The sequence below is a fragment of the Sturnira hondurensis genome, unplaced genomic scaffold, assembly GCF_014824575.4.
Source record: "Sturnira hondurensis isolate 20B ecotype Veracruz unplaced genomic scaffold, ASM1482457v3 Scaffold0006413, whole genome shotgun sequence".
NCBI lineage: Eukaryota > Metazoa > Chordata > Mammalia > Chiroptera > Phyllostomidae > Sturnira > Sturnira hondurensis.
Window position 1 is genome coordinate 26,692,718 of NW_028079044.1, and position 13,232 is coordinate 26,705,949.

Here is a 13,232-nt window from a genome sequence, read left to right on the forward strand (position 1 = left end):
ATTGGTAACAGTTCTTCTAGGTGGCACGGCAGGGTGTGGATTGATTCATCTACAGATACGTAGATCTATGTAGACACCATACTGCTAGCCTCTGCAAAATGCATGCCTGGAGATCATTTCTGCCTCCCAGGATATGTCACCTTTGTCACAACCACTCTTTCCACCACCCTACACCCTGTGGGACCCGGAGTGTGAGCCTGGAGTTCCCCAGCTGGAGGCCAAATGAGAGGTTTCCGTGTGTAGGGATTGGGGGGTGGGGGGGGCGGGGCAGTGCAGACAGTGGTGGGATTGGGGGTGGTAAGTTGGCCAGCAGGGGTCAAGAACCTGTCTTGGGGCCGTCTCTCCTAAGGTGTCCATTCCACCAGAGTTTCTAACTGGGAACTCTGAGGTCTTCCCTGTCTCATTACCCTGCCTGGGGGTGCTCAGACTTGCCTCTTTCCTGAGCCCCCAGACAGGGCTCAGAGCCTCAGCCAGTGTCCTTGGAGCTCCATCCTCCCAAAGTGGGGACAGAAGAAACACAGAGTCCACTGTTCCGGATTTTGAGTTGGAGCCAAGAAGCTCCATCTGCAGCTTCCTTCCCCAGAATTCTCCCCCACGGTCATCACCAGCCCCCAAAGTCCCCTCCACAGGGCTCGAGCTGCCATGCCTCCCCATGACAGATGTCCACTCTTTCCTAACCCAAGCAAAACATGGGCTCTTCCCCAGCACTGGAATTCCTTGTCCTGCACTGGGCTCTGATGGGCTTCGGAGCTGGGGAGGTGGGAACGGTGAGGGCTGGGGAGAGGAGGCCCCTCCCACAAGCACCCAGAGGCTCTGCTGGGCGACCAGCTCTCACGTCTGGTTCTGAAGAGTTCTCAGCCCGGGTGTGGCTATCTACGAAAACTGTGCCCAGACATCAACAGGAGGTCCTCTGACCTCCAACCTGCCCGAGGAAACTAACTTCTGGGTAAAGGTGAAGTTTCAAATGGCATGAGCAAAGGCCTGGTGGAAACTCAAACAGAGAAAAAAATGTTCAACACTTGTTAAAAGAACTAAAGAAACTCTCGCAATAGTTTGTTCTCTGTTGGACCATGTCCACCACCATACAAACATGCTATTATTTTCCCATCTTTTAAAGGGAAAGTTTTCTCTATTATATATGATTCAACAAATTAAGAAATAAAGGAGAAGGCAAAATCTCCCTACAGAAGAATTCTAATACACGTAGAGATACTCCCTCCCCCCTCCAGGAAGTGAAGCTTCAGTCCCCCATCCTGGAGGGTGGGCTAGCCTGGATTAAAAAAAAGATAGTATGGAAAGGGAAAAACAGCCACTTTACAGGGAAGAAACCTGATGGGCACCATCCTGATCAAATGCCCAAGGTAACCTCTCCAGGGATAAGCCACGGTGCTGATTCACCCTGGATGAGATCTAACGAGATCACCTCTGGGCTGTTCTTCCTCCAAACCCATCAGCCCAGTTGAATCATAAAAAAAAAATTGATAGATTTGACATTCTACCAAATACTTGACCAACACTCTTAAAAACTGTAAGTTCATGAAAATCAGGGAAAGACAGGGAAACAATCACATATGAAAGAAGACGGAGAAATAATGACTGAATACAGTGTGGGACCGTGGAACAGATTAGTGAGAAAAGTGGTGAAACCATAGAAGTGGTACGTGGGCTGTTAGTGTTGCACCGAGGTTAATTTCTTAGTCTTTGACAAGTGCACCATGACTTTGTAGAAAGGGAACATTCCAGAGAACGTTGGGTGAAGGGTAGACCAGAGCTCTCCACATTGTCTTTTCAACTTTTCTAAGAATCTAAAGCTATTCCCAAATAAAAAAGCTAGAAGTCAGCGGGGACAGGGAAGACAGAGTGAGGGGCTAACTGTGGGAGAGACCTGGTGCTGGGAAGACACACGGATGGAAGCAGAGGCTGAATTAGGGACTGTCTCCTAGGGACTGTCTTCTTGCAGAAGTGTGTGATCTTGCCATGTTGTGTTCTTATTGAGAGAGAGAGGCAGACGGACAGACAGCATCTCTTGGAAATGGGCCCCTGGATCTCAGCACTGCCCAGGCCTTTCCTGGCACGCTCAGTTTTACTCCTTCCTGACTCACTTGAAGGTCTGGACTGGGAATTATACTCAAGTTTCTTGTGAAAAGTGAAATAGAAGTTCACCCTGTTTGCTCCCTCTTTCTTGACTGTAGGGAAAAAAGAAAAGAGCACAAAGCAAAAGGAGTCACAAGAGGCTGCAAGGCTAGAAAGAGATTTAAGAAATGAAAACAACACAGTGTTATTTGTAATTTTCTCTAACAGCAATTCAGAAACACAGGTCAACCGCGGACGAGAGGGAGGGGGCGCAGTCGCGCGGGCGGCGCCAGGGGTGCGCTGCGCAGCGGGCGACTGAGTAGGAGCCCCGGGAAAGGCGCCCCCAGACGGCTCCCGCTGGCCGTGGGGTCTCCCGCGGACCCCGCCAGGGGCAGCGCCCACGTCCGGTCCTCCGGGAGGGGCCGGCTGCGGGGAGGGCTGGGGCGGGGCGGGCTCCGCTCTCTGGAGGGCGCTTCTTCCAGCCCAAAGCCATTGTCTGCCCGAGAATGTGCTTTCATCAGCTGCAAACGGTATTTATGGCTTCTCGGAATTTTCCGAATGAAGTAACTTTTTTCCCCAGACCGTTTTCTTCACAGCTGAAACTGGATCCCCGCAGTCCATAGAGACAAACAAAACAGCATGACATCACCCGCCAGGGAGTTGTCCTTTCAGGCACCTTTGCGGCCTTTTGTTCCAGGGCACGTGGACGGGGTTCGCCCTGCGGAGGTCGGCCTGCCCGGGCGGGGCGGGGCTGGCAGAGCCCTCCGGTGCCTCCTCTGAAGCCGCGGGACTTCGGAGGTGCCGCTTTTTGGCACGAATCGTGCCCGGGACAGCCCCGCCTGTCAGGGACCTGGTGTCTGTGTCCCTCCTCCTGTGGCCTCGGATGCGCAGGTGGCAGAAGGCGGTCGGGTGCAGGGAGCGCTGCCCTGGCAGGGAGATGGCCCCGATTCAGCTTCTGTCAGGCAGGGGGCTCCGTTTCCTCCTCGGTTAAGGCGAGGAAGTTTAAAGACAACAAAACCCTCAGTCTCGTTACCGGCGGAGGTGCACTGGAACCACAGGAGAGAAGAGCCGGGGAGCAGCGGCCTGCGCCTCCCGTCCTCACCCTTGGCTCTGGCCCAACGTGCCAGGGAGTGTCCGTGGCTCCTCGTGTTCTCTGTTTCCCGCGGGGCGGGTTCTGGCAGATTGGCGGGGGGCTGTGGTCAACTCCTCTTACGCTAATAATTAAGGTGTTACCTAATGAAAGCTCCAAGCAGAGCGGAAGCCCTCCAGTCGTCCCCGGAGCCCAATCAGCCAGCGCACTTATCAGTGCAGGAGAGCCCAAGCTGTCCGGTATTTGGGGGGCAGTCCAGGTTCAAGAGAGTGGTTGCCTTAGAGCGGAAAATAGTATCATGATACTAATAACTGAGAGTCACCAGGCCCTGCATCAGGCACCTTACGTACATTATTTCATTTGGGCCTCTCATTAGTGTTCCTGTTCTCATCCAACAGATGGTGAACCTGAGGGGTCCCACACCTGGAGCTTTTGTCATGGATCTCCAGGGAAATCATCCTCTTGCATCTCATAGGGCGTGTGACTTTGGTGTTCTAAAACTTCACAGTTGGCTGAAAAACGGTACACTTCCCTTCTCGATGTAAACCCGAAAACAGGTCAGCAGTTATGAAACTGAGCATTTATCTCCCCCACCCACCTCCACGCCCTGCCCTTATCACTGAAGAAAGAAAGAAGAGGGAGTATTTATACCGAGTGCCACTGAGTCCCTTTACAGTGCCAGGCACTTTCCTACACTGTGACTCAGTGGAAGAAGCGCTGTGCTCTCACAGCTACCCACTGAATCCCCAGAGCCAGACAGACTCTGCTCTGGTCTACCCCCGACTGCAGGAAACAGGTTTCACTTTTTCAGCCTCGTTTTCATTATGGGGATAACAACAGTAGCGCCCCTTGTAGGGCCAGGCACGCGCGCGCACGCACACCCACACACCCACACACACACACACAGCACTCAGCTAAGTTACTTTTATTCCTTGTAAGTCTATGAGGTGGGTATTATTTCTGTTTTATAGATGAAGACAGAGGTTCAGAAAGCTTAAATTATTTTACCAAGGCCAGACCATATAAAGTAGAGCATGACTCTACTAACTCCAAGACTACGTGTTTTTCAGTATAACCACAGCCTACACTGTCTGATCTAAAAGAAATGGAATTTAAACAAAAATAACAGATAGATGTGGAAAGCTCAGTGAAGTATTACAGAACTGATACCTGATTACATATATCTTCCCTCTCCCAAGACAGGGGATCTACTAAAAAAGGGACAATCACCTACACCTAAAACTACAGAGTAAACTTGGAAATCCCTCTAAACTACACAGTAAATTTGGTGTATTATTTTCTCCTAAACTTGAACCACAGTCCAAAAGAACAGCCTGTGCTGATGAATGTGTACTAACTAGGACTATCCAAAGTCAGTTATAGTGTTTTGCCAGCTTTCTGTGCCAGTGACCTAGAAACTATTTCAAAACCTATTTTTGTTTCTTAGGGGCTGAAATTTCAGTGAAACAGTCCAGCCAACTCTGACCCAGAGTCTTCAAATTTAGATATTAATCCCCAAAGAAAGGGAATATTAATTTTTATTGTGACAGAGAATAACCTCCTCATAGCCCAATTACAGGAAGAAATAACTAACTCTGCAATGCCACACTTCTAAGCACTTGCAATTTATAGCAAGAAGATTCAAGAGAATCAGGTTAGTGACTATTCTTGAACCTCCAAAAGAAATTTGGTTTATGGACACATACCAAAACACATAAGCGTTCTGTAGAGCTACCATTGCTCTCCAAAGGGCACACAACTTTAAAAGCCCATTAGTGTAAAAAAGATAAAACAATCTAAATTTGCTGAAATATATTTACTCATAAAACAATATGGGCACACACATATTTGTAATATTTCAGCAAATAAAAAATGTATCCATTTTTTTAAATCTCAGGAGATTTCCTATTGCAAATTTCTAGTTGGAATTACTCTAGGTCAGAGTTAATTGTTAAAATGATCCTTAAATTAATTTGGTCACAAAAAATTAAGAAAACAAAACTTTAGGGGGGAAAGGGAGAGAAGAATTTATTGAATGCTTCTAAATGAGTGATTCCTAAGTAGATACAATGACAGTTTTACCCTGGGTGTGGGTTATTCTTTTTTACACACTTCTCACTTCCTTTTTAGAAGGAAAACATGACAAGGACACACAGGAAACACATCGGAGAGCTCAGTTAACACCATCATACATCCCTGACACTAGAGGCCCAGGCAGGGAGTGGCCTTGTTAAACACGGTCCCACAGGGCATTTCATTACTCCAGGTCTTAGGTTTACAAAGGGTCCTGTAACCATTAATCTCCTACCTTAAATGGAAAGACAATGGGATTGAAGAAATAGCTGTGCTAGTAAGAAAAAGCAGTGTGATGGACCAGTGAAAATGTACCACCACTCCTGCCATGGAAACTGGGGAACCTTCTGCTCAGCTTCCTGACAGCGTCTGAGTGGTGTAGGGTGCTTTATGGGGAATGTGGGTTTCATGCAAATTGTTTCTGAGAATTGAAAAGATTTCTCACTAACAACCTGTATTGAGGGGAGATGATAGGTTTGTAGTGATCCTCCTGTTCATAAACAGATGGAGATCGGGGTCACAGAAAAATAACATCTGCAGTTTATGACAGTGTCCGCTTAGTGAGTAGGCAGCGTTTTGGTTAACGGTTAAAGTGCACAGAACACAATGGCAAGAAAGTTTGTGTTTATGTATCTAACACAAACTACGAGTATCTGAAAATAGCATTTAGAATAGCTGATGTGGGGGGCGGGGAGACCTGTGAGTGACAGGCAGTGCAGCACAGGTGAGCCTGGTAGACCATGTCAGGGTTCACACAGCCATTCTGCCCCTTCCTTACTTGCGAGACCGCCTTTTCCCCCTCCCTGGGTGACTTCTAATGTCCTTCTGTCTCTATAATTCTGTTATCATAATAACTTGTTAATGTTCATTTATCAGGCATCATTCAAATGATCCATGAGAATGTTAGAAAAACCTATGACATTTGATTTCCAGAGTTTAGAATAATACCTGTTTATTCAGCTGAACTGAATCCTGTTTGGAACAAACAGAAATATAAATAAGGTAAACTGACAATTTCAGGTATGCCAGAAACCATAATTGCATTTTGAACCGGAGGCAGTAAGGTATTGTTTCCAACTGCAAAAGGTCAATGCATTTTCTGCCGTTGGCGTCCAGGATTGGATAAGTATCTTTGTGGTAGTCCTAGCAATTCATGCTAATAACTTTCTCAACATCAGCCCCCCCCCCATTACAATGCAAAAATTTAAGGGAGCTTAAGGAATACAGAATAGCATAAATAAAAATGAACATTTAGAATAAGAAAATAAAACTAAAGACGAGGATATAAAACAAACCGGGAGTGAGGTTCTAATAAAACGCCATAATGACCTATACTGCAGCTGCTTCTGCTAAAACCCAAATTTGGCATTAGGCTCTTCAGCATCCAACGTGAAAGGAATGCTACTCGATCCGTTACATAATTCATAGAGACAGAAGATGAAAGTAAAGCTCAGCAGAAATGTAGCTGTGTGTGGTTGTAAGAAGCTTACAGTTCCTCCTCAGGGACTCTTCATCAAGAATAATTGTGCCAAGAGCAGGCTCAGTAACTTTCCTCAGAATAGGCGCAATGGTTGGCCATGCATTGCTAGTCCTCACTTCAAGACGACCGACACCGCCAAGCAGATGCGTCGTAGCGTGATGGGTAGTAGAAGAGACTTCGTTCCATACTGCCTGAGTCCCGATCCCAGCTCTGCCACTGACTAGCTATGTGACCTTGGGCATGTGATTCCAACCACCTCGGGTGCCTCAGTTTCCCTAACTGTGAGGTGTGGGTAACAGTAGCAATTTGCAAAGATTAAGTGAGGTGATCAGCGCTGTGTGGTGTTACCCCTTTATTAATAAGAGAGAGCAGTAAAAGCACTGGGGTGGGCACAGCTATAATCCAGTTCATTATATAGCTCCCTACTGACCTGACGGTAGTAGAGACCAGAGTCCAAGGCAGACTTTTGAACACGGCTATCCAAAAGAACTTTCTGTGGAAGTGAATGTTACGTATCTACGCTGACCCAAACAATGGCCTCTTGCAGCGGTTGAACGCTAGAAGTGTGGCTAGTTTTGTTTTAGAATGTAAATTGAAGTTAGGTTTTAGGCTCAGACAACTGTGCTAACGAGCTGAGTTTCTAATTTAATCAATTTAAATAGCTACAAGTGACAGGTGGCTACCACCCTGGGCAGCCCAGATGCAGAAATTTTCCATCATTGTAGAAAGCTAGGTGGATGATGCTGATCTAAAGCTTTTTCCAAGTGATACTCTCTAAATATTGTTATCAGCTGAACCTCTGATGCATATGGGACAAGGAACTCCAGGTTGTTTTCCCAGAGTAACTGGAGTGTGGCGAAGCTTCCGTTGCTAGGAGAAGGCACACCCATGTGGCCTGGACTGCAGAGCTGTCCATCTGTGACGTGCGAAGGCCAAGCACGAGTGACAGCATGCCAACCTCACCTGTGCTGAGGGGCGCCAACGGCATGTCTGTGGGAGGGCCAAGGTCCTCCCTAGAAAGTCCTTCTGAATCTACTTCAGAGCACAATGGACTTGATCCCAGAGTGCTACTTCATCCAACATCGCTGCAGTTGTTTCAGCCTGAACAATTTTAAAGGGTGGTTCGACCAGGTGAGGGGCTCTTCTCTCCCCCAGGCTACTTTGAGTAAGGCTACTTCCTGGTATACCCTCCAAGATCAACTGTTTGGAAAAGTTACCCCAGGATGACTGAATGTGAGTCCCAGACAAAAGTAACAATTGCTGAAATCAACAAAGCAATTCCATATAAATCACGTAATATAAAGGCAAAATAAAGGGAGAGTAGTCAACAAGAAAGTGCGTCTTATAACCTGTTAATGCTTAGACAGCCGCACGAGAGGAAACAACGAAGTCATCAGTATCTATTCCACGGAGGGATGTTGTTTGTGCTATCGGTCACACTCAGCTGTCATCGGTACCTTTCCACACAGTGACACTGTTTTACTACAGGTCATACTCAGCTGTCATCCGTAGTGTGCTGTCATTAAGATTTTTTGAAACAAGTACAATTTCTAGTCAAGTTTTGAACAAAAATGAAGTGGAATCTTCCCTCAATTATCTCATGATTGTATTGTTGGAAAATTCAGTGTGTATGACAACTGTATAAAAATACTTTGTTTTAAAATATAAAATGAAGTTGGGTTTTAGGCTTAGATAAGTAAAAGTTTCTTGTTTTTTTTTACCCCATATGAATGTTTAGCAGAGCATTCAAGAAGTCTGTGGAGTGTGGAACAATTCTTTGTTGTGCTCACCAGTCCCACACGCTGGGGCGCATAGATCACTTGTGGCTCCTGCCCACTGACCGTGGGCGGTGCCTCTGATCCTGGCTGAAACCCTGGGGCCAAGCCAATCAGATTACGCCCGTCAGCCGCAGCCCTGACGACGACTGGTTGATCAATCCAGGCCTAATCAACCAGCACGGGACATTGGTTGGGTTGAGAATAGGAAGCGTGTTGTAATGTCGGCCAAGGAAAGATAAAAGAAGTTTGCTGGAGGCTTCGACGAAAAGTTTCCTAGGAGAGAACAACAGGGAAGATGGTCTCTTTCTCCTCCTCCCATAGTTACAAATGGAAGTGAGGCCTGTAAATCCTGGGCTCGTTCAAAACTAGGTGAAGGAGGAGGCCCACGAACAGGAGGGCGGAGCCAAATTTGCCGTATGTCATCTTTGGGGTCTGCTCTACCTCTGGACTTCCAGTTACATAAATCGATAAACTTCTATGGTTTAAGCTGCTTGGAATTTGGATTTGGGTTTCTTGCAGCTGAAAGCCCTTTGACACACACATAATTTCACAAGTCGGAGGCTGAGGCCTGTTAAAACAGCAGCAGCAGCAGCAGCTGACGACTGTCCCTGGGCTTGCACGCTGAGTGGTAAAACCAGCCGCGTGCTGGTCTAAAGCCTCATGCCATCAAGTAAAGGAGCCACACAGGACAAGACTACATAGTTCTTCCATCGGGTGGCAGACATGTGGTGGAAAAATGACCAGCACAGTTCACACATGCAGCATGTTGAAGGAAACATGTGACAGGTAAAAGCCATTTCATCTTGAAGACAAAAAATGAGGCTACGGGTAACAAAGTCATGCCGTGAGTACTTGTGCACAAAGAGCTCTACGGGAAGCACTGTGGACGGACAAGGTAGTAAAACAGGGCTAAGTTCCTGCTCTCACTCAGGAACTTACAATGAAAGAGTGAAAAACACAGCAGGTGCTGAGCACGGTAGACAAGGAGGTAAGGGTAGGGGTACAGGAGGGGGCGGTTAGCTGTGGTTACCATGGAGGCTTTCCTTATCCTGCCAGGGGTCTGAGCTGCAATTTTAAAGGTTAATAATACCGGGAGGATGTGGGGAAACAGCACATTATAGAAAGAGGAAAAGATAAGTATTTAGGGACAGGAGGGGACATTTTAGTAACATGTTGCTGAGATGGCAGCAGGAGAGGTTCTAGATAGTTCCACTGCCAGATTCATGACAGACAGTGAGGGGATAGGAAAGAGCGAACTTATAGTCGGGGAGAGAGCCTTAGTCTGGCAGACCTGTTCCACTACGTCCCAGCTGTTTGGCCCTGGACAAGCCACTTATCCCTCCCTCCCGGGGTGGCCTCCCTCATCTCATAAAAACCGAAGGTACAGTGGCGGGGAGGACTCGGGAGGATGAATGAAATGTGGCAGGCCAAACGACCTGTATAATTGAGAGGCGGTTAATCACTGTAGTTATTATCACTTTCAAATCCCTAAGCAATTCACCCAAATTAGTTTCAGAGAAGTTATAAGGAAAACATATAAACTTGATATGCCTATTAAACTAGATTTGAAAAAAAACTCTTAGTTTTTTTTTTAGATTTTTATTTATTTATCTTTAGAGGGGAAGGGAAGGAGAGAGGGAGAGAAATATCAATGTTTGGTTGCCTCTCGTGAGTCCCCTGCTGGGAACTGGCCTGCAACCCAGGCATGTGCCCTGACTGGGAATCGAACTGCGAGCCTTTGGTTCACAGGCCTGCACTCAATCCACTGAGCCACACCAGCCAGGGCAAAACTCTTAGTTTTTTACACAACCAACTGCAACCCGTTTTTTTTTTAAAACCTTAAATTGAAAGAAAAACAATAGTATACTAAGAAAATGGCTGTGACTAAGAGATTACAAATACATTTATTGGTGCTGTTTCTGAATCCTGAATACAGAGAACAGACACAAAGAAATCAGAACTTAAAAGGAAACATCTTAAAAAATGCAAAATATGTACATAAGTTTAATCAATTTTACTTATCTGTTTAGATTTACAACCAAATGTAAACCTAATTCCACAGCTTCCATTCTAAATATACTTTGATTTCTAGTATTGTAATGTTCTCCATTCAAAAATCCACTGTTGTTTCTGTATTTACACCAAGTAAGATTTATTTTGTTTATGTCTAACCCAAAAGCAAGACTCTGTGAGCTGATATCAAAGCAGCCAGGTAAATCAGGAATTTAAAACAGCTGTTTAAGAGAGGATAAAGCCACCTCAACCCTACATGTGGAAATACAAAAGAGAGAATTACAAGAAGCAACAAGAATCACAGAAATACCAATTTTATTCTAAACTGTAAATTCTAATTCTAGCAACAACTCAATTAGCAGTAGCTTAGATGTCTTTGTTCTAAAAGGTATTACTATTCTTTCATTACAGTTTTCTGACTATTCCCAATGAATAACTACCAAGTCTTAATATTCCTTTTTAATAACCTAAGAATATGATTTGTACATAACAGAATCATCAACAAAAGAGGCCTTCAAACATATTGCTGAATGCTGCAATATAGTCTGGTGGCCAGATTTCAATTTAAATAACATAACCATTCATAAAGCATTTATGACACCCGGCACAATTGTGTTCAGCACTATTAACTCAGAAATACGCCGTCTGTCTTGCATTCAGACAATAACTGACATGGATGAAATCATGATGATTCTACAGGGACTCTAACAGGGTTGCACACAACGCAAAATAACTGTGAACTATGACACAACCGTGACAACACGGCAAGCGTGTGAAACTGAACCGTTCACTATGGTAACAGTATCACAAAACTACAGTGACAGTTACACAGCAGACAGTTACACTTCTCCTGCTAACTACTGAGTAGAAAAAGCTTTCTGACTATATTTTTTATGATCAGACCATCTTTGAAATAAACACGAAGGGAAACGGAAAAGTGAACAAGATGAACTCTTCATTTCTTGTTAATAGATATTAACAAGTAAAGAGGTGTATAAAACACTATTCTAAAACAAATAAATATAAGATCAAACCTATCATTTCTGAATAAAATATAGCTCACTTTCAAAAGTTCTACTTGGTTTGTGACTAGACTTGAAAGTGTTAAAATAAACCAAAGACATTCCAACAATACTGATTTACTATGCAGGGTGTGAAAAAAGCACTTCAAGTTTTAAGCTGAATGTTTCATTCTCTTGTCTATTCTCAGAGACTGTAAATAAAAAGATGAAAGAGGCTCTTGCAAAAATAAACGAACAAGACAAAACAAAATCACCAACCAAAACCAATCATAAAAGAAAACCTAAAATTTTCTTTTTGAACACTTCGCTTCAGTTGGTCCTGTATGAGGGTCAGGTGTCTGTAGCAAGGACTTCCTTTGTCTTTCTTTCTTTAGTCATTTCCATGTTTTTATCAAACAAGGATGTGTTGCTAAGAAGTCACGATGAGTTAGAGGTAGCTCTGGGATGCAGTATACTCGACTACGCTAAGTAGTTAGTTCAGATGAACACGTCATTCTAAAAGGATTACAATACGTAAAACTGCAAAAAGTAAAACATGTACAGCCCTCACTGCCTTGCACTAAAACAAGCTTGAGAAACTGAGAAACACTGGAAGCCAGGAAACAGGCATGAGCCTCATCCTCTACGAGCTCCTTCAATGCACCAGTTCAGGCTGGTTTTCCACGAACGGCAGCACCCCACTCACGTAGTAGGCGATGCCAAGAGACAGCAGAGCAATGACGAAGATCAAGAGCAAAACCCTCCAGAAGCCCAAGTCCTCCACAAACTCCTGCCACGTGGTTCGGAAGCTGGACAGGACCCCTTCACCTTGCTGCAGGTTGGGGTTGAGGAGAGAATGGCTTTCCATGGCACTGGGAAAGAAGCAAAGAGAAAGTAAGTGGGCACGAAACAACACACTTCACCCATTTTTAAAAATATAAAACAACAGGAACTGTACCACTCAGAAAAGAGCAACTTTATAATACAATCCTCACAAGAAGAAAAGTGACATACGTACGCATATACACTCTCGCAAACTCTGTACTGATGTGTGTATCTAGACAATCTGCCTCAAACTGTAATGGCTTTAATAATTGTGCTTCTTGGCTTTGTATCTAGAAGAGTCTACGTTAAAAGTCCTTTTCTAATAAAAAAGTCCCAGCCAGGAACCTTAAAGTTGGTCAAATGAGTTGTTTCCATCAGACACTAAACCAAAACACATTTGGTTATTTCAAATTTAGAAGAATTCAAAACAAGAACTCATAATTTGAGAATTCTTGTTAAAAAAAGAGGGGCAAATCTAAAAAATCATTTAATACAGCATGTGAATCTTAAAAGGGGTTATTTTTAGTTTAATAATATGATCGGTGAAAGAATTCCCTTTAACTGTAATTCTTTAATAATGGAAGCTAACTCTGTTGTACATTTGAACAAGTCTACTCATTAGTCTACTCTACTCATTAGCTACTCATTCTCCCCAATAGCTGTAGTTCTATCTTGTACAATGACACAGAATAAGTTTATTTCTCTTCTGCATAAAGGCTGAGCCTAGTTGAAACAAGGTAACACCAACACCGTAACACCACCGATTCTGCCCATTCTGGTTTTCAGAACTCTGGCAGGGAGAACTCTGACTGCCATCAGCAGAAAACAGTGTATCTGATTCGGTCCCGAAAGGCTTGCACGGCAATGAATTCAAAGCTTAAAGGGATCAACACCCACGA

General features: G+C 44.7%; 1 protein-coding gene across 4 annotated transcripts in view; it reads right to left on the reverse strand.

Moving 5' to 3' along the window:
• Positions 1-10,373: 10,373 nt before the first annotated feature.
• The window catches only part of ANKRD46 (ankyrin repeat domain 46), an 82,420-nt gene continuing 79,561 nt past the window's right edge, over positions 10,374-13,232 (reverse strand). For all 4 annotated transcript variants that reach the window (XM_037048283.1, XM_037048285.1, XM_037048286.1 and 1 more), the window contains one exon: positions 10,374-12,380. In XM_037048283.1, coding sequence (XP_036904178.1) covers positions 12,164-12,380 — 217 coding nt within the window. In that variant the 3' untranslated portion in view covers positions 10,374-12,163. The remainder of the gene's footprint in view (positions 12,381-13,232) is intronic.